Here is a 23,249-nt window from a genome sequence, read left to right as displayed (position 1 = left end):
TCTATCACTTCATCACAATTTGAAAGTACATTTAACGACTTGAGTTTAACGCCGCGACCGGAGTTTAACACCGCGAAGGAACACCGGTTTTGACCAAATACTGTTCATACGGCTCAGTTAGATGCCATTAAGCAACAAGACATTACCCCGGCGACCTGGGCGCGGCGGGCTCGTCATACAATTTGAAGGGAGAACTGACTCGGCGCTCGAACCCTGGGCCTCGCGTCCATGAAATCACGAATATGGCTGCTGTTATTAGCAGCAGCCATTGTCGCATCGGGAAAACGTACTGCCGAAAGTTTGCAGCCCGGCTTTGATGGCGCAGCTGGTCAGAGTGCTAGCGCGAGCTTAAAGCATGAAAGCTTAAGGCGTATGCTACAGTCGCTCAGCGACACCGGGACCGCCAATTCCTGCGACAGCGCGTGTCAGACCTCGCAGCGACAGGCGCTCACGCAGCTGTTTCGCGCCTGGGACGGGCCTAATTGGCTTCGGCGTAGCAACTGGCTCGCCGAGAACGAGTCGGTTTGCAGCTGGGAGGGTGTACACTGCTGTCTCGGGACCGAGTTTGCGGCGGGCAGCGGTGTGGTGGCCCTGCCTGGCGCCGACGACGAGCCATGCCCCGCCGGGGCGACGGGCGTGGTCGCACTCAGCCTGGCTCGAAACAACATGACCGGAGACCTTTCAGCGGTGCCATGGGCGGCCTTCAACAGCACACTGCAGTGAGTGCGCTCGGGCAACTGGGTTGGGCGTGAGGGGGCGGGGGGGAGCGGCGGGGCAGATTGGTGGGTGGGGCACACGGACGTGAGGGCGGGAGAGGCGCGGAGCGCGGCCGTTGGCGCTGCGCTCCGCCCTGGTACTGGCATTAGCATGCGGCAAGCAGTCGGGCAGTCTGGCAGGCTAGCGTGTGTGTGTGGAGATGTGTGCGCGACAGCGCGGGGGCGCGCACGGTTGTGGCGGCGGCGCGCTGCTGGCACGGGCGGCGGCACACCCCGCCGGCGGCGCCAGCGGCGAGCAGCGCGGCTGTGCCAGCAGCATGAGGGAGCTATGTGCGTGGCGGCGGCTTTGCGACAGGCGGGGCATGGGGCCAGGGCTGCATGGGGCCAGGGCTGCACGGGGGCCCCGGCCTCTGAGCCGCGCAACCCCTTCGCCCGGTGCCGGCTGTGGGCCCTTGGCATTCCGTGACACCGCGATCTGGTTTGGGTTTGGGTTTGGGTTTGGAGGAGTCAGGCGCCGCCGCGCAGCCTCCGGGAGCCGCGCCGGGGTGCTAGGTGGGCGTGGCGGCGTGGCCGAGTGCTGCCCCCTGCCGGTGCAGCGTGTCGCCCCGGGTGGCTTGGCAGTTGGCACTGCCCGTCTCTCCCTCCAGACCCCCTAGTTTAGCTTGGGCTGGTATTCACAATCCCCTCATCGGACCACACCTCTGCCTCACCCGGCCATCCCCCCCGCACCCTACACACACACACAGCGCGCCCTCACCTCACCCCACCGCTCCCCTTTACCCCCTCCTCAGGGTTTTGGACCTGTACGCAAACGCCCTGGGCGGCAGCTCTGAGGCCTGGGCGGCGGCGGGGCTGGGCGGCGGCGGCCTGGCGGCGCTGCGCTACGTGGGGCTGGGCGGCAACCGGCTGAGCGGCGGGCTGGGGCCGTTCGCGGTGAGGGAGGGAGGGGGGCAGCTGGGGAGGGGGAGGGTAAGGGGGAAGGGAGAAGGGGGAAGGGAGAAGGGGGAAGGGAGAAGGGGGAGGGGGAAGGGGGAAGCAGGGGAAGGGGAGACGGGGGAAGGGGGAAGGGGGAAGCGGAAAGGGGAGGTGGAGGGAAGGGGAGGCGGAGGGAAAGGTAGGGATGGGGAGGGAGGGGGAGGCAGGGCTGGGGAGGCGGGGGCTGGGGAAGGTGTTGGAGAGGCTTGCACGGGCTGCTTGGGGTGGTGGTGGTGGGGGGGGGGGGGAGCTGGGCGAGGCCCCACGAGGGGCGACAATAGCGGAGAAGGCGCACGCAGGGAGGGCAGGTGTGGGGAAAGACATTACGGCATACAGCACAAAGGGTGTGACTACCTTGTCCTTACCTCTGCAACCACCCCTGTATTACTGTTTCTGGCTCGCCTTCACTTCTTATACATTCATGAATTTAACCTTTCCTTTCCTGCTGCTGCTGCTGCTTCTGCCGCCGCTGCCAGGCGCTGCCCTCGCTGCTGGCGCTGCTGCTGCACGGCAACGCCCTCAGCGGCCCCCTGCCCGAGGAGCTGGTGCGGCACCCGGAGCTGAGGGTGCGTGCTGTGGGAGGGGAGGGCTGCGGGGAGGGGAGGGGAAGGGCTGTGGGGAGTGAGGGGAGAGCTGGAGGGGGAGGACTGGGGAGGGAAGGGAGGCTGGCCGCAGGGTCGTGGTTGGTGGGGGCTATGGGAGGTTAGGCGTCCATGCAAGACTGGAGTGATCAAGGGGGTTGTTTCCACCATTCCCACCAAGAAACCAGGGAAACGAAGACGCATGGCAATGGGCAAGACAAGTTAGGGGGTGGTGTGTCAAAGGGGGTTGCAGAGCTGAGGAGAAGAAGTAGCGCACCAGGTACGGCGGTCTCCAGGACAGGCGGGGGGGGGTGCAGGGATGTTTGGAAAAGCGGTACAGGATGCACTGAAGACAGCAGACGAAGTCGTTACCACATGAGCGGCCGTCCGGGCGGCCGCGCTCCAGCTCGTTGTCCCTCCGTGAAGCTGACAGTTTAACTAATAAAAACGTGGGCGCATGTGGCGCGTAAAGCTGGGGGGGGGGCGAAGGGGCGGGGGGCTGCGTGCCAGGCAGAGGAGGCAGCCAAGGGGGGAGAAGACCTGAGGCGGCAGTGGGGCCACCGTGGGGCCCTCGGGGGCACGTGGCACGGCCGCCATGCGTGTCGGTGGGGCCACGTGACCGCCATCACCACCACCAAGTCCCAAACCCCCCCTGCGCCCCGCCGCCTTCTCCCTATCCTTTTTACCCCCTCCCCCCCGCCCCCATTCAGTATTTGGACATTGACAACAACCGGCTGAGCGGCACACTGCCGGCCGCCGTGTTCCTGGCCCAGACCAGAAGCAGCAGCAGCAACAACGGCAGCAGCAGCGGCAACGGCAGTAGCAGCAGTGGTGGCAGTAGCAGCAGGGGCGGCAGTAGCAGGGGCGTGCACACGCTGCTGCTGAGCGGCAATCTGCTCAACGGCACGCTGCCGGAGCTGCCGCCGGGAGCCGTGCTCACAGGTGGGTGGGTGGGTGGGTGGCCGGGGTACGTTAGTCCTATCCTGCTTACGGGTGGATGGGCGGGTGGGTGGGTGGCAAGGTAAGATCAGACCTTAGACAAGCGGGGGCAGAGGGGTCCCTGGAGGGCCGGGTGTGGCGTGGCGTTGCGTGGCGTTGCGTGGTGTGGCGGGGGGTGGGGGTGGGGTGGGCCGTCCATGCAAGACGGGTGTGGGGGTGGGGTGTGTTAGGTGTGTGTGTGTGTGTGTGTGGACCGCAAGACCGGAGGTGGCCTTTCCCAACACACACGCCCCCTCGCCAACCCCCAACCCCCAACCCCCGCAGGCGAGCTGTCCTACCTCGACCTTGCCAACAACTCCCTGAGCGGCCCGCTGCCGCGCTACCTGCCGCGCCTGGCGCTGTCCTACCTGGACGCCTCCCACAACGCCCTGTCTGGCCCCGTGGCACCGCTGCTGCGCGGCGCCTGGTCGCTCACGGTGCTCAAGCTGGACGGCAATGTGTTGAGCGGCACGCTGCCCGACATGGTGGCGGCAAAGCACCTGCAGGTGTGGGTGGGGCTGTCGGTATGGGAGGGAGGGAATGAGGAAGGGAGGGGGGGAGAAGAGGGCTGCTAAGATGGTTGGAAAAACGGTACACGGGGTTGGGTGGGGGGCGCGGGAGGGGCGGGTGGGGCGCGGGTTTGTTTGCCCCTTCACCGAGGACTGGCATGGGGACTAGCAAGCTAGCCGGGAGGTGCCCATGCAAAGAGCCCCCCTCCTGTCCGTTGGCCTCGTGCATGTTCCCACCCCAACCCCATTCCATGACTCCGTCTTCCCTGGACGGCCGCCCCACCCCACGGTATCTACAACCCCCCTAGTCTTCAGTGCATGCTGTACCGCTTTTCCAAACCATCTTTGCAATCCCCAAGATTGCCTACCGTCTACCATTTCGCAATCCGCATCCCCCGCCCCTGTCCGGCTGCAGTCGCTGGACCTGTCCGCCAACCGGCTCGTCGGCACAGTGCCCGAGGTGCTGGGCTCACTGCCCTACCTGTCCCGCCTCGACCTGGCAGACAACAGCGGACTGGAGGGGCGCCTGCCGCCCGGGCTAGGGAGCAGCAACGACCTGGAGACGTTCGATGTCACGGTGAGGGGGAGAGAGAGGGAGGGAGGGGGAGGGAGAGGGAGAGGGAGGGGGAGGGAGAGGGAGAGGGAGGGGGAGAGGGGAAGAGGGAGAAGGGTGGCACAGCACCCCGCATCACCGTGTGGTACACGCTCCACACGCTCTCCCGCCCGCTGCCCCGCTACCCCGCACGTCACGCTCCTCCGCCCCCTCCTCCTTCCCCTCCTCCGCCTGCTCCTCCTCCTCCTCCTCCGCCTCCTCCTCCTCCGCCTCCTCCGCCTCCAGGGCACGGCCATGCAGTCGGACGTGTCGGGTCCGGCGGGGCTGCCCGCGGCCGTGCAGCTGTCCAACAGGTGGGCTGTGGGCAGGGGGGCTCTAGGGGGCAGGGCGGTTGATCCGCCATGTCCTGTAGAATGTCCCTGTCCTGTTAGGTTGAGACAGGGCGGAGCGGGTTGGAGGGAGCGGCAGGGGAAGAGGAGAGGAGAGGAGGAGAGAAGCTAGGCGGGGTGGGTCGGGGTAGGGCGGGGAGCGAGTGTCTGTCTACTCTGGGCCGGCCGTGCGGGTGTTGCCCGCTGCCCGCTGCCCGGGTCTGGTCCTTGCGCCCGCAGCGCGCCTTGACAAACCGCAAACACAACCCCCCTCCACTTCTTTAGCCCATCATGAATGTAACCTTTTCCACCCCACCCCCTGTGCTTTGCCCCTCCAGCACGCTGGACGCGAGTGACAGCCCCGCCCAGCCCGCCTGCCCGCTGGCGCTGCTGCGCGGCCGCACCCCCGTGGGCCTGTCGCCCTACTACTGGCAGTACGTCGGCTGCCTGTGCGGCCCCGGCTACATCGCAAACTACACACGCGGCAGTAGCAGCAACAACAGCAGCAACAACAACAGCAGTAGCAGCAGCAGTAGCGCGGGCCCGATCGTGGGCATGGTGTGCGTGCCGGCGCCGCCGGGCCACGGTGCGGCGGGGCCGGCGGTGCCGTGGTGGGGCATTCTGCTGCTGGTGGCGGGCGGGTTGGTGGCGGGTGTGTTGGGGTTGCTGCTGCTGCGGCGGCTGGTGCCCAGCGTGGTGCGGTACCGGACCATGCTTGCGAAGAAGATGCCGCCGGGTGAGTGAGTGCGCGCAAACACAAGCGCGGGAGAAGAGGCACGGGAAGGGGTTGGGTTGGCCATTGTCGAGATAAGGAGGGGGAGGTGCTAGCGGGACGCTACTCACGGGGTTGCAGTGGGTTGGTGTGAGCAAGGCATGTCGGGTTGTGCAAGGCGGTCTTGTCACTGCTGGGGCCCTGTCATGCCAACCAACACACAACCACCACACAACCATCACAACCACTGCAACCACGAGCACACAACTTAAACACAACCAACACACAACCACCACCCCCTCTGTCGCCGCCGCTGCTGCCGCAGGCTTCAGCCAGCGCAACCGCGGCGCAGTGGTCACATTGGTTCTCACGGATGGTACGGCGGTGGGGGATTGAGGGGGCTTTAGGGGGCCAGGGGCTTTGGGCTCGGGGGTCGGGGGGCGGGGCAATGCCACGCACATGCCCTCTGTCATCGTGCCAGGGTGCGCGGGTGCATCGCCGCAACGGCGGCATTGGTGTTCATGTTTGTGCCGTTGGTGCCGCCCTCTGCTGGCGGGTCCAGGTTTGTTGTACTCTTACGTGTCCCGGTCCCTGACCCTGTCCCTGACACTGTGCCTGCCATCCCCGCACCCGCTGCCTTCGCCTGCCGCAGTCGAGGGCAGCACAGAACTTTGGGAGGTGAGGGCACGCGCGGTGTGTGGTGCAGCCACTGCTTTGGGCGGACCGTGCAAACCCCCGCCCCGTCCCGCAATGCCTCCGACCCCTGCCCCCCGTCTGACTGGTCATCGCCTAACCAACCAACCATGGCTGACCTCCACTCTTCCTCCCCCCCACACAAACCCCCCCCGTCGGCACTTGACACTTGTGAATGAGTCATTCCGTTCTCCCCATGCACGGCTACCCCATTGTCTACCGTCTACCACCTCCTCAACTGATCATGAATGTAACCCTCCTTAACTGATCATGAATGCAACCCTCCTCAACTGATCATGAATGTAACCCTCCTTAACTATTCATGAACGTACCCCCCACCTGCTGTCTACCTCGCCACCCTTCTCTGTACCAATCCTTGCAACCCCCCACACACACCCCTGCAGTGGGACACGGACCTGATGGCCGCCGCCATCGACCTGCACGACCACACCCTGCGCAGCCAGATGTCCAAGTGGTACGGATACGAGGTGAGTGGGCGGCCGGGGCGTGAGGGCGGGGGGGGGTGAGGGCGTGAGGGCGGCGTGAGGGCGGCTTGAGGGCGGCGTGAGGGCGAGGCAGAGGCGTGAGGGCGTGAGGGCGGGGCGGGGGGGCGGGGGGGGGAGGGGCAGAGCGGGGGGGGCGGGCGGGGCGGGGCGGGGCTTTAAGTATGCCCGAGCCCAACCCCCGTGCCGCCGCGGGAGGGCCGGCAGGGGTTGCCGTCGATGCAAGAAGGGGCCTTGTTATCCTGGATACCTGGACGAAACAGGGAGCGTGTGCTTAAGGAGTCGTGCGTGTGCGTGTTTGGGATACCTACTCGTGTCCGTGTCTCCCGTCTGCCATGTTGACTCCCCCCCTCCTCCCCCCCCTGTACACCTTGGTGCGCCAAAATTACCCTGCGCGCTTTCTCTGCGACAAACTGCGCGACCAACTCGTGCGATGGCCGCAGCTCTTCATGCTTGAACGCCGTGCCGGCCTCCCCCTCGAACGCCGTATCCTTACCCTGTTCGCCACGCTGTGCCGCCCCCAACCGCCGCCCCCGCCTCCACGCGCGTTGCCAGCTGCCACCTAGGTCCCTGTGCCACGCCCCGGGACGTTGCATGCGTTACTCCCGGGGTGGGCACGGCGGCGGGAGCTCCCGGGAGCCCCGTCGTGCCTGCTAGCTAGTCCCTCCCCCTCACCCCTCTCCCTACGCATGCACCCTGCGCTCCCATGCATGCACCAATTCCGCCCTGGTGCTTAGTCGTCCTGCCCCCGGGGTATTCTTTATTGCTGCCTGTATAGCCTTACGATACTTTAGGTCTACTTCTTGCACGGCACTCCATTGCACGTAGCTAGCAGCGCGGGGATGGGTATTGTTCGCGTCATACTTGCGTCGCGCCTGACCGCCCCCTGCCTCTGCCCCACTCTGTGCATGCGCGGCGCGGTATCCGGTGCGGCGCCTGCGCTCGCGGCGCGCAGGTGAGTACAAAGCAAGTCGGGTATAGGAAAGTCCAGCGGCGGTCGCGTTGCACTCGCATCCGCATATGCATCCGAGCGCTACTGAGCTATACGTGATCATCTTACTGACGTTACTACAATACGATCAACCTACTTAGAATAGTCGTTAGACAAAATGGGAGAGCAGCAGCAGCAGCCTTCGGCGGGTCTACGCGCTGGAGCTGGCCGCTGGACTTCACGGACATCGGTAACAACGCGTCTACGCTGCAACTGTACCTGCCTACGACTTCACTTCTTAATTTATCATGAATGTAACCCCCCCCCCCACTCCGTATACCGTACGTGTGGGATACCTTCTCGTCTGCCATGTTGACTCCCCCCTCCCTCCTCTTTCCCCCCTCCTTCCCCCCTCCTCCTCCCCCCCTCAGGTCCAGACGGAGGGCGACGCCTTCCTCATGGCCTTCCACGAGCCCGGCGACGCCGTGGGCTGGTGCGTCACCACACAGCTGGCGCTGCTCAGTGAGTGCGGTTGGGGCAGTTGGCGGTTGGAGCGGTTTGCGGTTGGAGGGGGCGGTTGGAGGGGGCTGGGGCTGGGGCTGGGGCTGGGGCTGGGGCGGAGGGGTAGGCCGGCTTGTTATAACGCGGCGGGCAGGGGGATGGCTTGGGTGCCTCGGAATTGTGCGCTTGCCTGTGCGGCATCGGCATCGGCGTGCACCTGTGAGCATGTGTCCCCGACGCTGACCATTTCTGTCTGCCTGCCTGCCTGCCTGCCTGCCTGTCTCCATGCAGACGCGGACTGGGACCGGGAGCTGTTCCGGCACCACAAGGCATGCATCGAGACACTGGAGTCCCTCACGCCCGCCTCGCAAATCCACTCGGCAGCCATGCCGAAAATGGCGGCCGCAGCCGGCGCCGGCGGCGGCGCCGGCGGCGCAGGCGGCGGCGGCCGCGGCGGCGCCGGCGGCGTGCCTGGCGGCGTGGTGTTGGAAGGCCACTCGGGGTACAGCAGTGTGTTGATCACGCCGCCGCGGCTGTCGGTGAACGGCGAAGAGGCGATGTCAGGCGGCGGCGGCGGCGGCGGCGGCACCAGGGGCGGTGGCCCGGGCTCGGCGCTGCCTGGCGGCGGCGGCGGTGGTGGTGACGTGGTGCAGGCGGCGGCGGCGGGCGCGGGCGCGGCGGCGGGCGCGGCGGAAGGCGGCGGCGCGGAGGCCCACGGCGGCGGCGGCGGCGGCTCGGCGGAGCACAGCCGGCAGCTCAAGTTTGCGAGCGACGTCAAACACCACGACGGGACGTGAGTGTGCCTGGGGGCTTACATGTGGGGGTTACATTCATGATTAAGTTCAGGAAGTGGTAGACGGTAACGTCGTGGGGCCGGGCGGCCCGGGGGGCGGGGTGCCTGGGGGCAGGGGGCCGGGTGGGAAGGAGCCACTACACCCCGCGCCGTGCTTTTACACGTGTGTGGTCACGGGTCATGTCCATCCTGCATGTGCTCTTTCCCTCACCGCCGCATCGCGCTCCCTGCCTCCCCCCCCCCCTCAGGCTGCCCTCCGCCGCCGCCGAGTTCGCGGACTGGACTCGCTACACACGGCTCAACGTGCTGTTCCGAGGGCTGAGGGTGCGGATGGGAGGTGAGGCCGCGACTTGAGCAAGTCTTGATGTAGTCTTGGCATAGTCTTCATATAGTCGTGACATAGTGTTGATATAGTCTTGATATAATCTTGATACTAGTCTTGACTGGGTGTTTAGCAGTGGCGCGCGCGAAGACCTGAGCGCACGTACATATCAATGGTTTTGCGCAGTTGCGCTGGATACCTTATAATCCAACCCTCGCCACGTCGTACTCTGGTTCTGCTCCTTCTGCGTCGAGTGACTTCCCATGCCTTGAACCCCTCTGCTCCTCCCACCCCTCCTCCCCCGCCTCCTCCTCTCCCTCCTCCTGCCGCAGTGGCCACGGGTGTGACGGACGCCATCACCAGCCACGCCATCACGCAGCGCATGGAGTACGGCGGCGAGGTGTACCGCCGAGTGCAGGCCGTGGCAGACCTGCCGCACGGCGGACAGGTGGGGCGCACACACACGTGTTGCCGTCGCGTTGCTGCATCACATACACAGTCTTTGCGCTTGTTTTTCCTTGTGCCACACACACACACACACACACACACACACACACACACACACACACACACACACACACAAACACCTCTTTGTGCGCTCTGACGCTGGACAGCCATGCGGACTCGTGTACCCACTCAGCCACCCACGCAGCCACCCACCCCCTCCCCCAGTCGCTCACTCCCTCCCCGCTCCTGCTGCTGCTGCCCCTCCATGCGCCCCACTCGCAGCTGCTGCTGGACGCGAGCACCTTCAACGCCATACACAACACACTCAACGACCTGGGCATTCGGACCGTGCAGGTGGGGCACGTGGGCGGCACGTGGGGGACACGTAGGAGCGGCGGCCGCCCCGCCCCGCCCCGCCCCGCACCGCACCGCACCGCACAGCTACCCGCCACGGCCGCCCCTCCCACACAACCTTTAATTGAAAAGCTGCATTCACTGCGTTTGCGGGTATGCGTGATGTGACGCTGTGTCGAACCTTTGGGGCGCTGCCGCTGCCTCTGTCTCCGCCGCAGGTGCTCACAAAGGACCCCCGGCACGGCCGGCCCGGCCGCGCCAGCGGCGGCAGCCACGGCGGCGGCGGCGGCCACGGCCTCAGCCTGGGCCTCGGCGGCGGCGGCGGCGGCATCGGCATCGGCAGCACAGACGTCCGCCGCCAGCCGCGCAACCGCCAATTCGTTGACCTGGCCCGCCTTCCTGAAGCCGCCCTGGACCCACGCGTCGCCTCCATGCTCGCTGGCGACGACGCCGCCACGGCCGCCGCCGGGCTTGGCGGCGGCGGCGGCGGCAGTGACGGCGGCGGCGGCGGCGGCGGCCGCGCTCAGCTGAGCCCGACGCCGTCATCGACGGCGGCGGCGGGCCGCTCGCCAAAGTGGCGGGCACGGCCGCTGCCCATGCATGCCCTGTGGACGGCTGTGGGCGGGGGGTTGCAGCGCATGAGCACGTTTGGCGTGCGCGGCGGCGCTGGCGGCGGCGGCGGTGCCGGCGGGTCGTCGTCTGTGGGGCCGCTGCGGCTGGGCACTGCGGGCTCCGAGGTGTGTGCGTGGGGTTGGAGGCGGCTGTGGGTGGTATGGCCTTCTGTGCTTTCTATGGGTTCGACAACTGCCATGAACGGAGTATTGTGCTTCCACTCCAAGCACGTCATACTTTTTTGGGACCTTTGCACCTGCTGGCAAGCCACACGTCGCCCTTGCGCATTCCGAAAGCACACACGCACACGCACACGTTCCCGACGTCCCTCGCAGTCCACCCGCGTGCCCTGGTGGCGCAGCAACACCGCCGCCGCCGCCGGCGTCAGCGGCGTCGGCGGGCCCGGCAGCGCCGCCGGCGGCCGCGGCGAATCGCCAGTCCCCACAGCCGACGGCGCAGCCGGCGGCGGGCGCGGCGGCGGTGGCGATTCCGCCGCTGCCCCCCTGTCGTCAAAGAGCGTGCCCCCGCTGCCCACTGCGTCCCTCACGGGCGGCACCGCTGGCGGCGGCGGCAGTAGCATGCAGCCCGGCAATGCGCTGCTACTGCTGCCGGCGGCGCAGCTGGCGGCGCGGCAGGCGCCAAATGAAGGCGGCGGCGGCGGCGCCGTCATTGCTGAGCATGACGTGTCAAGCGACGTAGCGTCAGCGGCGGCGGGGTCGGTGGTTGTGTCAACGCCGCCGCCCCCAGTGCACACGGGCCGTGAAAGGACCAGCGGCGGTGGCGGGGCTGCTGCTGCTACTGCTGCTACTGCTGCTGCTACTGCTGCTGCTGCTGCTACTGCTACTGCTGCTGGCGGCGACTGCTCGGGCTCGGAGCACGACACTGCGCAGCCGGGCACACCGCGGGAGGCCCGCGTGGGGTGAGCCGTCGAGCCGGAAGCGCGCATGGGGACCTGCCGTGTGGTGATTGGTGCCTGCTGTGTGGGTGAAAAGGCGGGCGTCCCAATGGCGCTCATGCTTGCACCGACGCGTGCTTTCTCCACAGCACCCGCTCCCGACCCGAGCCTGGTTCAAAGCCCCGCCCAGCCCAGCCTCGCTTCCACGCCCGCCTCCTCTCCCCTCCTCTCCCCTCTGCCCGCTATACTACTGTTTCTGGCTCCGCCTTTACCTCCTAATTAATCATGAACACAACCCTCCCCTTCTTGCTCCTTAAAATTTATCATTTATGTAACCCCTCCCCTCATCTCGCCGCCGCCGCCCTGCCTGCAGGCACCTTCGCGAGGTCCCCGGCGGCCCGGTGTCTCAGGCGCCGCCCGCCACACGTGCCACCGCCGCGCTCAACGCAATGGCGCGAGAGGCCATCGCGCGGCGCGGCAGCAGCGCACCCGCCATTGGTGGGGCGGGATGGGGTGGGATGGGGCCGGGGGCGGGATGTGGGCCGACGGGCGTGGTGGGGCGGAGGGGGGGGGTGACATGTGTAGTATGGCGCTCTGGGGTGGCATGCACGGTGGCGCATGTACACGTGTGGCACATATATTATACATACACTCACATGCAAACAGGCGACCCTCTTTCCGCGTGCTTTGCTACACATACAGATATGCGTGCGTGCCTTCCTTTCTTTAATAAACAAACGCGCACCTGCTGATGTGGTGCATGTGTGCGCAGGCGTTGTGAACATGGGCGTGTTTGAGTTGAATGCGGGCGGCAGTGTGGAGTACGTCAACATCACACAGGTGCGGGCGGCGTGTGTGGATGTGTGTGTGTGTGTGTGTGTGTGTGTGTGTGTGTGTGTGTGTGTGCGTGTGTGTATGTGTGTGTGTGTGTGTTTGTGTGCGTGTTGTTTGTGTGTGTGTGTGTGTTGGGGGAGATTATGTGCCGGGGCCCCATCCAAAAAGGGGGAGAGGCACGGGGGAGAGGGGTGGGGTGGTGGCTAGGTCCTGGCTGGGTGGTGCTACCGTAAAACTGGGAGGGGCGTGATTGCGACCGAGCATGGCGACCGTGCTGCGGTCACTGGGACATTTGGAGTCTTAAGTTTGGAGTATGTGCAGCGCTGCGCCCTTCCCACACCGCCTTCTTCTTCCACTGCCATGCCTGGAGCTTCCCTACCCACCCTAGCCGCTTCCCCCAATGCCTCCAATAGTTTCGCTTGGTCTAGTCTAGTTTGGCACTGGGACTTACAAAGCCTTCCAAATCCTCATACTCCTCCTGCTCCAGGTTCTGGTTCCGGGCCTGGAGGAGCGCGCCCGCCTGGGCAAGCAGCTGGACGGCCGCCACCAGCTCACACCCGGCTACTTCAACGCGCCCGCCGCGCCCGTGGCGCCGCTGGGCGCGGCACGGCCCGGCAGCCGCCAGCGCGTGAGCTTCCCGCTGGTGACGCTGGTGTTCTGTAGCATGGAGCGGTGAGGAGGGGGGCGGGGAGGGCGAGGAGGGGGAGGAGGGGGAGGGGAGGGGGAGGGGAGGGGGAGGGGGAGGGGAGAGGGTAGCCCGTGCATGCAAGGGGCAGGGGTGGTTTGGGTTTTCTACACACCCATTCCAGTAAGCAAACCCTCTATCGCGTTGTGCTCGTCATGACCCTTCATGTACACATCCTATGCTCATTCTCATACACACACTCACCACCATCCCTCACCCCTCACCACCACCCCTCACCCCCCCCTCACCTCCCCCCCTCACCCCTCACCACCACCACCGCTCACCACCACCCCTCGCCGCCGCCGCAGGTACTCGGACATGGTGGCTGTGAACCGCGACCTGTCCGCCGACGTGCTGGCCGCCTACAACGACTGCGTGCGCCGCAGCCTGTTGGCCTGCAACGGCTACGAGTGCCAGGAGCAGGAGGGCAACTACATGTGAGGGGGGCAGGAGGGGAGAGGGAGGGTGGGCGGGAGGGTGGGAAGGGCGGAGGGGGGGGGAAGCGGAGGGAGGGGAAGGACGGGGCGGGGCGGGTGAAGGAGCGCCGCAACTGACTGGGGTTGTGTGCGACAGGCGTGTGTGTTTTGTCGGCCACATGCGCACGGCATGCTGCTTGTGGCCTTCAACCCCTCCTCCTCCGCTGCCTGCCCCGCCCCCTGCACAGGATTGCGTTCGCCAAGCCCTCGGAGGCGCTGGAGTGGTGCCTCATGTCACAAGAGTTGATGATGGAGGTGGGGGCGGGGTTGCGCTTGTAAGGAACTCATGAACAATAAGATTATAAGAAGGGGATTTAAAGCCAGGGGCGGGGGACGCGGGGAGGAGGGAGACGCGGGGAGGGGCGAGCTGCATGCGAGGGCAGGGGCGCGGAGCAGTGCGGAAGCCGGGGCGGGGGCCCGAATAGCACAGTTGGCTTGTGCTATACACACACACACACACACACACACACACACACACACACGCTCGGTAAATTGGTAGGTATCCGTAAGTAACTCCGGCGTCGTCTGGGCGGGCTTTCGTTTCGTTTTTTAACACACACACACACACACACACACACACACACACACACACAGACACACAGACACACTGCCGCACACACACACACACACACACACACTGACACACACACACACAGACACACTGCCGCACACACACACACACACACACACACACACACACACACACACACACACACACACACACACACTCTGACACACACACACACACACTACGGGTTGTCCGGATACACGATCACGTGATCTGATAAACAACTGTAAACCGTTGTCACACACACACACACACTGACACACACACACACACACTGCCACACGCTCTCCCCCTCGGCACTTCACTTCATATTTGATACACACCATCCCATGGATGGCTACCCCCCCCCCCCAGGTGGCCTGGACTGCGCCCATGCTGGCGCTGCCGCACATGGGCGAGGAGCTACACCCGCTGACGGGCGGCGTGCTGTACCGGGGCCCCCGGGTCAAGGCGGGGCTGTACCAGGGCGTGCCCAGCCGCGTGTCGCCGCACTCCACCACCGGCCGAGCCGACTACTTCGGTGAGGGCGCGTGTGTGTGGGGGGGGGGTGAGAGGGTGTGTGCGTGTGCGTGTGTGTGTTATGAAACGAAACAAAAACCCGGCTGTGTGTGTGTGTGTGTGTGTGTGTGTGTGTGTGCACAAGACATTGTGTACAGAGTGTAGGGGTCGTTGTGCACTTTCTTCCAACACAACCGTGTTGTGTGTGCCTCCCTCTCCCCCCCCCCCCCCCCCACACCTCCCACGCACACACACACACACACACACACACACACACACACACACACACGTGCAAACACACACACACACACACACACACACACATGTACACACACATATGTACATGTGCACACACACACACACACCTTACACACACACACATACACACACACACACACACACACATGCCCACACAGGCCCGCTGGTGAACCGCGCGGCGCGCTACTGCCACGCGGCGGCACAGGGCGGTCAGGTGGGTGGTGGGGCGGGTGGGTGCGGGTGGGTGGGTGGTCGGTGTGTCGGCACTTCATACCCTTGCATTCACTCCCGTATATCCAGTCCGTCTTGCATGGACATCTATCCCGCTTTGGTTTAGTTTGGGTTGGTGTTTACAACAACCGCCGCCACGTTAGCACTTCATACTTGTGATGTAATGACGCCGTTCAGCATGAACGGCTACCAAGCCCGACTCCCCCCTCCCCCTTTCTTCCAAACATCCTTGCAAACCCCCCCCCCACCCCCCTCCCCTTCCCCCTCCTCTTCCCTCGCCTCCCACCAGGTGATCGCCTCCCGCGGCCTGGTGGAGGACATCCTGAGGGAGCTGCTGCGGGCCGGAGGAGGCGGAGGCGGCGGAGGTGGAGGCGGCGGCGGAGGCAGCGGCGGCGGCCTGATCTGCCCCGACCGCCTGCCGCAGGAGGAACTGCCCGTGGTGCAGGTACGGGTTGCAGCGGGCGGGGGCAGAGTAGGACGCCAGCTTGCCTGCCCCAACCCCCACAAACCCAACCCATTGCCAGCCCCAGCCCACGGCACTAACCCCAAGCCCCCCTCCCTCTCCTTCCACCACACACGCACGTGTTGTCAGGTGGCCAAGCTGGACAACTCCGGAGTGGTGCCGCCGCGCTGGTGCATGCCGCAGGACGCCGCCGCCTCCGCAGCCGGCGGCGGCGGCACGGGGCCAGGCGCCGCCGCCACCACCCACGGCGGCGCCGCCGGCGGCGGCGCCTACGGCCGCGTGTCGCAGGCCGGGCATGCAGCAGCAGCAGCAGCGGGCGGTGGCGGTGGCGGTGTGGGTGGTGGCGGCACGCGCCGAGGGTTGCCAGGTGGCGGCGGCGGCGGCTATGGCCGGGTGTCGGTGCTGGCGTTTGGGGACACGCACGGTGGGTGCGGCGGGCCTGGGCTGTGTTAGGAAACGCGAGCAAGGGGAAACCCTGTGTTAGGAAACACGAGAAAGGGGAAACCCGGGCTGTGTCAGGAAGCACGAGCAAGGGGAGACCGTGTGTGCAAATGGGTTGATTCCCTTTCGGCACCGAATGGAGACGTGTGACCATGCATTGGGTCGTACCAGAATGCTCGCCGCACCGGAAACTGATGCCGTAAGTACCCTACGCTTTCCCCTTGTGCTTTTCTGTAACACACGCACACAACGCAGACGGCCACGACTCCATCGCGGGCTCGGTGGTGGTGGTGCCTGAGCGGCCGCCCAGCACCATGCAAAACCCCAACTACCTCGGCATCGGCGCATACGACGGCGCCGGCGCTCTGGCGGGGGGCAGCAGCGGCGGTTATAACCCGTACGACGCCGTGCCCAGCGGCGGCGGCGGCGGCGGCGGCGGCTCGTACTATTCCCAGTTCGGCGGCAGTGGCGGCGCGCCGCGGCCGCGGGGCGCGCACCCCAGCTCGGCGTTCAACAGCATCCCTGGCGGCGGCGGTGGCGGCGGCGGCGGCTCGGGCGTGCCGTCGCGGCGGCCATTGCACATGCCGCCGCCATCGCAGCAACTGCCGCCGTCGCAGCAGCAGCAGCAGCAGCAGCAGCAGCCGTACGGGCGGCATCGCGGCAGCCGCTGCACGCCGAACGCGTCGTCGGGGTGGCGGCAGAGCACCGACGGCGGCGCCGGCGACGACAGCGGGCCGCTGACGGGGCCTCTAACTGGGCCACTGACGGCACGCAGTGAGGGTGGCGGCAGCGCCGCCGCTGCCGCCGGCGGTCCGGCCTTGGCGGCGGCGGCGGCGGCGGGCCAGCAACAGCAGCAGCAGCAGCAGCAACAGCAGCAGCTGGCGGCGTATGGTCTGTTGGTGGCAGATGACGAGAGTACGGAGGTACCGCCGCCGGGCCCGCCGCCGGCGGCGGTGGCGGCGGCGGCGGCGGCAGCCGGTCACGCCCCCGCCTCCGGACCAGGCGCCGCCCATGCCGGCTTGTGGCAGCAGCACCAGCAGCAGGGGCCGGGAGCCGGCAGGGGCGTGGCGGCGGCTGGCGGCGGCGGCGGACCAGAGTCCTTGCGCGCGGCGCCCACCCAGCCGTCGCGGAGCGCCGCCGCAGCTGCCGGCGGCTACGGTGACAACCACCCGGCGCTACCCAGTGGCGACCGTCGTACGAGCGAGGCGTACGACAACTACGACGAGTACGGCAGCACTACCGTCGGCGACCGCAACAGCGCCGCCGGCGGCGCCGACGACAGTTTTGGCGGTTTCGTGGCGGTTGAGGTTTCGCTGCAGGAGCTTGCGTCGTACGACATCGCGCCCTCCGCCGTGCCGCGCCGCATGCGGCCGGCGGTTGAGGCGGCGCTGGCGGAGGCGCGCCGCGCGGCGGCGGTGGCGCAACAGCGACACGCCAACCTGCTGGGCGCGTCGGCGTACGGCGCTAACGGCGGCGGCGGCGGCGGGCAGCCCGCGGGTGTGCTCCGCACCAGCCGCGCCACCAGCCGCCGCTCGGCCGCTCACATGATGCCCGGCGGCTACGGTGGCAGCGGCCACGGCGGTGGAGGCCACCGCGGCGGCAGCGGCAGCGGCCACGGCACCGCTGACTTTGGGTTTGTGGGGGCTTCTGGTGACGGCCGGCTGTCCGGCGGCAACCCGCCCGTAGGCTCCGCCGCCTGGCTGCGAGCCTACCAGGCCGCCGGCGCGTCCGGCGGCGGCGGCGGCGGCAGCACCGGCGGCGGCGGCGGTGGCGGCGGCGGCGGCTCGTACCCATACGCGTTGGCAACGCCCTCGCCGTCGGCATCGCTGTCGCATCAGCGGTGGCACCAGCAGCGGCCCGGGACGGCGCCGCCGCCACCCAGCGGCGGCGGGGCGCCGCAGCTGCCGCCGCCGCCGCCTGGCGGTGCCGCCATGTCGCAGACGGAGATGGTGCCGTTGCGCCCTGGCGGCGCTGGGCTGGCGGGCGCTGGCCCGGCTGTGTGTGACGGTGACGAAGGAGCCGCGGCAACGACGTTTGCCAGGCTTGTTGGCAGCCGTCAAGCCAGCGCCACAGGTCGCATGTCCTTTGACCAGCTTGACCCGCGTCTGCAGCAGCAGGTGCAGCGGGGCCCCGGCAGCGCCCGCCAGCCCACGGGTCGGTGGTCGTTGGGCCAACCACCGAGGTCGTCCCTCGAAGACGGTGGTGGCGGCAGCGGCGCCGCCGCCACTGACGGCGCCTCGGCGGCGGGCGGCCCGCGGGCTGTCCAGGCGAGCGCTGGTGGCGGCGGCAGCGGCGGCGGCGGCGGCGGGGCTGGTGGTGGCAGTAGGAGCGGCGTGCTCAGCCGCTTGGTCGCCAGGGCCCAGAGCGTGGGCCGCGGCGGGGCAGGAGCGGCGGCGGCAACGTCTGGACCCAGCGGCGGCAGCGGCGGCGGCGAGGGCGGCGGTCCGCCGGGGCCGCCGCTGGCGCCACGACTGTCAGGGCGGCGGCTGAATGTGCCGCCAGCTGTGCAGGAGGTGACGTCATCCGACGGGAACATCACAGCGGCGGTGGCGGCGATGGCTGCTGGCGGCGGCAGCGGCGGCGGCGGCAGCGGCGGCGGCGACGCGCCGCCGCTACAGCCGGCCCTGCTGGCCTTGATGCCCAGTGGCGATAGCAGCTCTGTGCCGTTGCAGCCGCAGTCGTCCGGTCAGTGGCGGGAGGCCGTCACGGCCGCGACGGCGGCGGCGGCGGCGGCGGCGTCTGCAGGCGGCAGCAGTAGGCGACCGGGTGGGACCAGTCGCAGCCCCAGCCCCAGCCCATCGCCGCGCCACACGCACAACGTGCTGCAACAGCAGCAGCAGCAGCAGCAGCACCAGTACTCGCCCCACCCAGGTGCCAACCAGCTTCCGCACGCCGCCCCACGGGCCTTCCCGCACCCGCACCCGCACCCGCACCAGCCGGGCTACCTGCCCTCGCAGTCCGCCTTCGCGGCGGCCGCCGCCGGCGCCTCCGCCGCCGCCGCCGCTACCGTCGGCGGCGGCGGCGGCGGCGGCTCCAACCCAGCCGCCTACAGCCCCACACCCCACTTCGCTGGCGTTAGCGCCACGTCATCTCAGGGGCTGCAAAGCCACGCGCCCTCCGGCCGCTGGCGCGGCGGCGGCGGCGACTCAATGGGCCGCGCGGCGTCGCACGGCACCACCGGCACCGGCATGGCAACCGCCGGCCACAGCGGTTACATGGGCGTAACCGGCGGCGGTTACGGCGGTTACGGCGGCACGGCGCCTGGCGGCGCTACGGAGCTTGACTCGACGCTGACGGCGGAGCACTCGGCGGCGTTCAACGCGCTGTGGGACATTGCGGCCGATGACGGCGTGCTTACGTCACCCAGCCTCGCCATTTTTGGCGGCGGCGGCGGCGGTTACGTCGGCGGCGGTTACGGCGGCGGCGGCGGCGCGGGGTTTCAGGTTGTGGACGAGGAGGGTGGCTTTGGCGGCTTTGAGGAAGAGGAGATGCTTCAGGGCGGCGGCGGCGGCGGCGGTGACAGGGCGGGCACGCCGACGGCGGCTGGCGGCTACGACGCTGACGGCGGCGGGGAGGAGGAGGGGCCACTGCGGGGCAGCGGCCGGGCGCGCGCGCCCGCAGCCATGAGGTGCGGGGGCTGTGAGGGGGTCCTGAGCACTTTGTTGCACGGATCCAAGTGCACGGATACACCTCGTATTATGCTGTACACACACACACACACACACACACACACACACACACACACACACACGCACACACACACACACATACACACACATCGGAAGTTCATTCCGATGTGCAAAATCCTGCGCGGAATCTGTACTGCCCTCGCCCCAGCCGTGCCTGGGCACACTCCGCCCGCCCCTCTGCCCCCCCATCGGCACGCGCACCCCCACGCCTGCTGTCTACTTCGCTACACTTCTCTGTACCAATCCTTGCAACCCCCCATGCAACGTTGCAGGACCCCCAGTGCCACGGCCGCGGGAGGCGGCGGCCGGCCGGGCGCGCGGCGCGGCAGCTGGCTGATGCTGGAGTCGGCGCCCGGCTGCCTGCCCACACTGCCCGAGACGTGTATCCGGCGGCGTGTGGGCGCCTTCCAGTGGCTGTGGGCGGGGGAGGTGGTGGTGGAGGACCTGGGCATGTTCAGGTGCGCGTGCGTGTGTTGGGGGGTGTGTGTGGGGGGGGGGGTGCACAAGCACGCACGGTGTGGATCCCAGTCTGCTAGTCCCATTCAACACACACACGCTCTCCTCTAACACAACCACACAACCACGTACGCACAAACACACACACGCACAGGTTCAAGGGCGTTGCCGGCAACCACGCCATCGTGTGCGTGTCCACCGCCCGCACCTGGGAGCGCAAGCTGGGCAGCCGCGTCAAGAAGTCCAAGGGCGAGCGCGTGGAGCCCGGCCGCGGGCTGCTGTACCGCCTGAGGCTGGAGGTGGGGCAGGGAGGTGGAGGTGGAGGTGGAGGGAGGTGGAGGTGGAGGTGGAGGGAGGTGGAGGGAGGGGAGGGAGGTGGAGGTGGATGTGGAGGGAGGTGGGGCAGGGAGGTGGGGCAGGGAGGTGGGGAGGGAGGTGGGGGAGGGAGGTGGGGCAGGGAGGTGGATGTGGAGGGAGGTGGGGGAGGGGTGGTAGGCGGGCAGGGTTGCGAGTCGTTCTAGCTGGCGTGGCCGCAGGGCGGCGGGGCTCGGGGGGGGGGGGGGGTCGGGTGATGGGTGGGCGCGCCACCGTGCCCTCCGTCTTTCTCTAACGGCACGGCTCGCCACATGAACTTGCACGTTGGGCCTTGCCCTACCCTCCCTCGCTGCTCACCCTCGCTGCTCACCCTTCCTGCTGGTACGTTTTACAGGCCGCACGGCCGTCGCAGCCCCAGCTCCCAGACAAACCAGACGGCGACGCCGCGGCGGCTGCAGGCGGCGGTGCCACCACAAGCAACGGCGACGGCGCCGCCGCCGCCGCGGCCGCCGCCGTCGCCACATCATCGCAGCAGCCGTCGCCTCCGCTGCTGCCGCCGGGGAGCAAGCAGCCCTCACCACAGCAACCGCCGCCATCACAGATGCCGCCATCGCGGTCCGGGCTGCCACTGGCGCCGGCGCCAGCTGGCGCCGTGCTGCTCCCGGCGGCGGCCGCCGCCACCGCCGTCGCCGCCGTGGACGCGGCGGCGGCACTAGATCCCGCCGCCGCCTACATCTCTGACAGCCTGCCAGTGGTGCACTTCTGGGGCCCGGCGGGACAGACGTTGTCGGCGCCGTCACTGTCGACGGCGGCGCAGGCCACAAACGCCGCCGAGGGCATGGGCAGTGGCGCCGGCGGCGGCACCGGTGGTGGCGCCGCGAGCAGTGGCGCCGGCGGCAATGGCATACGCGGTTGAGGGTCAGGGGCTGGCCGTGCGGAGGAGGCGGGCGCGCCGGTGGCGGGAGCAGGCCAGGGGGCTGGTGGCGACGGCGGCTCCAGGCCGGGGAGTGCCCGGGCAGGACTGCCGCCGTCGTTGCAGCTGCCCGTGTCCCCGCGCGGCGCGGCAGGCGCGGCCGGGGCCCGAGGCGCCTCGCCGCTAGGAGCGGGCCTGCTGCCACTGCCGCCGCAGCAGCAGCAGCGTCCGGAGCAGCAGCAGCAGCAGCAGCAGCGCCCGGGCCAGGAGCTGGAGCGGGAGAGTGGGCTGTAGCACCAGCAGCAGCAGCAGCAGCAGCAGCAGGTGATGGGCGCGGCGCCCAGTGGCTATCGGGGCCTGGGGCGACACGGCGGTGTGTTGCGGTGGCAGTTGCACAGCAACAACGCACAAGGGCCTGGTATGGAAATGGTGGTGGTGCGTGGTGGCCGATGGCCACGTGGCAGCCGACGTGAGCGGCCGGGAACCGAACACAACCGTACAGACCGGAGAGAAGGAGCTGAAGCATGTGGTCGAGTCTGATTTTTTGTTTGCTTTATGGTTAGCTCTTATCATAGCGTAGTACTAATGCATGGAGGGATGCGTCATTGGGGGCATTGAATGTGTGGAGATTTGGTTTTGGGGGAATAAGGGAGGTTGGGCGCAAGCCCAGCCTCAGTGCGTGTGGGGGGGGGGGGGGGCGATCGTGTGTGCCTGGACAGTTCAAAGTGACCTGCCCATCAGCGGGCGGCACCGGACAACGATCAGGCTGGACGGCTAGCGTGTATCAAGTCTGTGGGTGGGATGTCGGTGTACGGCATGCGAGGGCAGTCAACGCACGCAACCAAACAGACAAACGAAGGGGGGTTACCGGCCGCGCGCGCGTGTTCACGCTGCGAGCATTCGATGAGGCATCTTTCGTTGACTTTGACTTTCGCGAATTGTGAATTTGTCACATCTGCGGGCTAACCTGCGGGCTTGGACGTGGGCGCTTTCTTCGGCCCCTGCTCGTTGAAGTGCTGTGGGCTCAGTCCACGTTTCCTACAAGGGAACGTAGGCTTTGCTTCGTTCTTCAAGGCATTTGGTCTACATCATCACCCCAAATCGCACACTTTGCATTTGCTCTGCACATGTCGACGTCGTGTGCCCTATCGAGCGATGCATTGGGAACCTTGGCTCTGTTAGGTGAAGGACATGTGGCAGCACTGTCCCGCCTGCACGACGACTCCTCCCATCCTTGGATGAATGCTTGTATGCAGCTGCATGAAAGGTGTAGGCTGGTGTAGGCGCCGGCGTTGCCGTACCGCTTGCCTGTCAAGGTGGTGCGGGGGCTGTGCAGATTTGCATCCACGGGTACGACAAGGCCCTGTTGACGCGGGTACCGCGTGCGCTTGCGTGTTGCTTTGGCAACGGGCTCAGGCACGCAGCGCCGGCCTCAGTAGAGCATTCTGGCCTGTTCTGGCGTGCGGTGGGGTAGGTATTTTGCGCCGTGCTTCTTGCTTGCAATCGATGCAGCTGGGCCGGATATGGCAGGATGAGAGATAGCGCCCGTTCGTCCGGCGCCCTCCGCTGCAGATAGGGAGGCGATCGGCAAACAGCCAAAAGCGGCACGACGCACGGAAGGGAAAGACGTGGGATAGGCGCTGATGAGCAATGCCTAAGCAGCTGCTGGGGGGAGCGGGCCTGAGGTCTGCTGAAGGAGCTGAGGGTTTGCTTGGCCGAGAGCAGTGTGGGCCGTGCGCTTGCGCGCGACGGGTAGGTGTGGTGGCCTGGTGGGTCCTCCTCCTGGTACTACTGCTGCTGCTGCTCCCAGTGCGGCTATTGGCAAGTGCCAGACAGGGCGTCACAGAGTTGCATCGCGTGCTATAAACGGTGTGTGCGCACAGGGGGCGCGGCACGTGGGCGAAGACGCCCCAATGCGCATGTTGTTTTATGGGATGTTGGGACCAGGGGATGCGGGGGCCTTGTAACAGCTGAGTCTT

General features: G+C 67.4%; 1 protein-coding gene across 3 annotated transcripts; it reads left to right on the top strand.

The window, feature by feature from the left end:
* Positions 1-11: 11 nt before the first annotated feature.
* On the top strand, positions 12-23,249 carry CHLRE_06g269200v5 (uncharacterized protein). Of its 3 annotated transcripts, XM_043062908.1 has the most exons (31): positions 12-719; positions 1,508-1,649; positions 2,168-2,257; positions 2,983-3,214; positions 3,536-3,756; positions 4,175-4,336; positions 4,598-4,665; positions 5,019-5,416; positions 5,718-5,768; positions 6,045-6,070; positions 6,490-6,573; positions 7,951-8,041; positions 8,312-8,813; positions 9,062-9,150; positions 9,468-9,583; positions 9,865-9,936; positions 10,155-10,673; positions 10,884-11,467; positions 11,817-11,941; positions 12,216-12,283; positions 12,765-12,949; positions 13,271-13,399; positions 13,627-13,693; positions 14,361-14,526; positions 14,921-14,976; positions 15,283-15,438; positions 15,586-15,880; positions 16,153-19,525; positions 19,859-20,044; positions 20,197-20,341; positions 20,752-23,249. In XM_043062908.1, the coding sequence occupies exons 1-31, from the start codon at positions 373-375 to the stop codon at positions 21,271-21,273; spliced, it is 9,267 nt and encodes a 3,088-aa protein (XP_042923615.1). In that variant the 5' UTR covers positions 12-372; the 3' UTR covers positions 21,274-23,249. The 3 variants fall into 3 exon arrangements, with proteins under 3 accessions (XP_042923615.1, XP_042923616.1, XP_042923614.1); XM_043062909.1 differs by lacking the exons at positions 12-719; positions 1,508-1,649; positions 2,168-2,257; ... (6 more) ...; positions 6,045-6,070; positions 6,490-6,573 and adding an exon at positions 7,382-7,769; XM_043062910.1 differs by lacking the exons at positions 7,951-8,041; positions 8,312-8,813; positions 9,062-9,150; ... (15 more) ...; positions 20,197-20,341; positions 20,752-23,249 and having other exon boundaries at positions 6,490-6,907.

This window comes from Chlamydomonas reinhardtii, chromosome 6 (assembly GCF_000002595.2).
Source record: "Chlamydomonas reinhardtii strain CC-503 cw92 mt+ chromosome 6, whole genome shotgun sequence".
In the NCBI taxonomy this organism is placed as follows: domain Eukaryota; kingdom Viridiplantae; phylum Chlorophyta; class Chlorophyceae; order Chlamydomonadales; family Chlamydomonadaceae; genus Chlamydomonas; species Chlamydomonas reinhardtii.
This window is presented reverse-complemented; position numbering and strand designations above follow the sequence as displayed.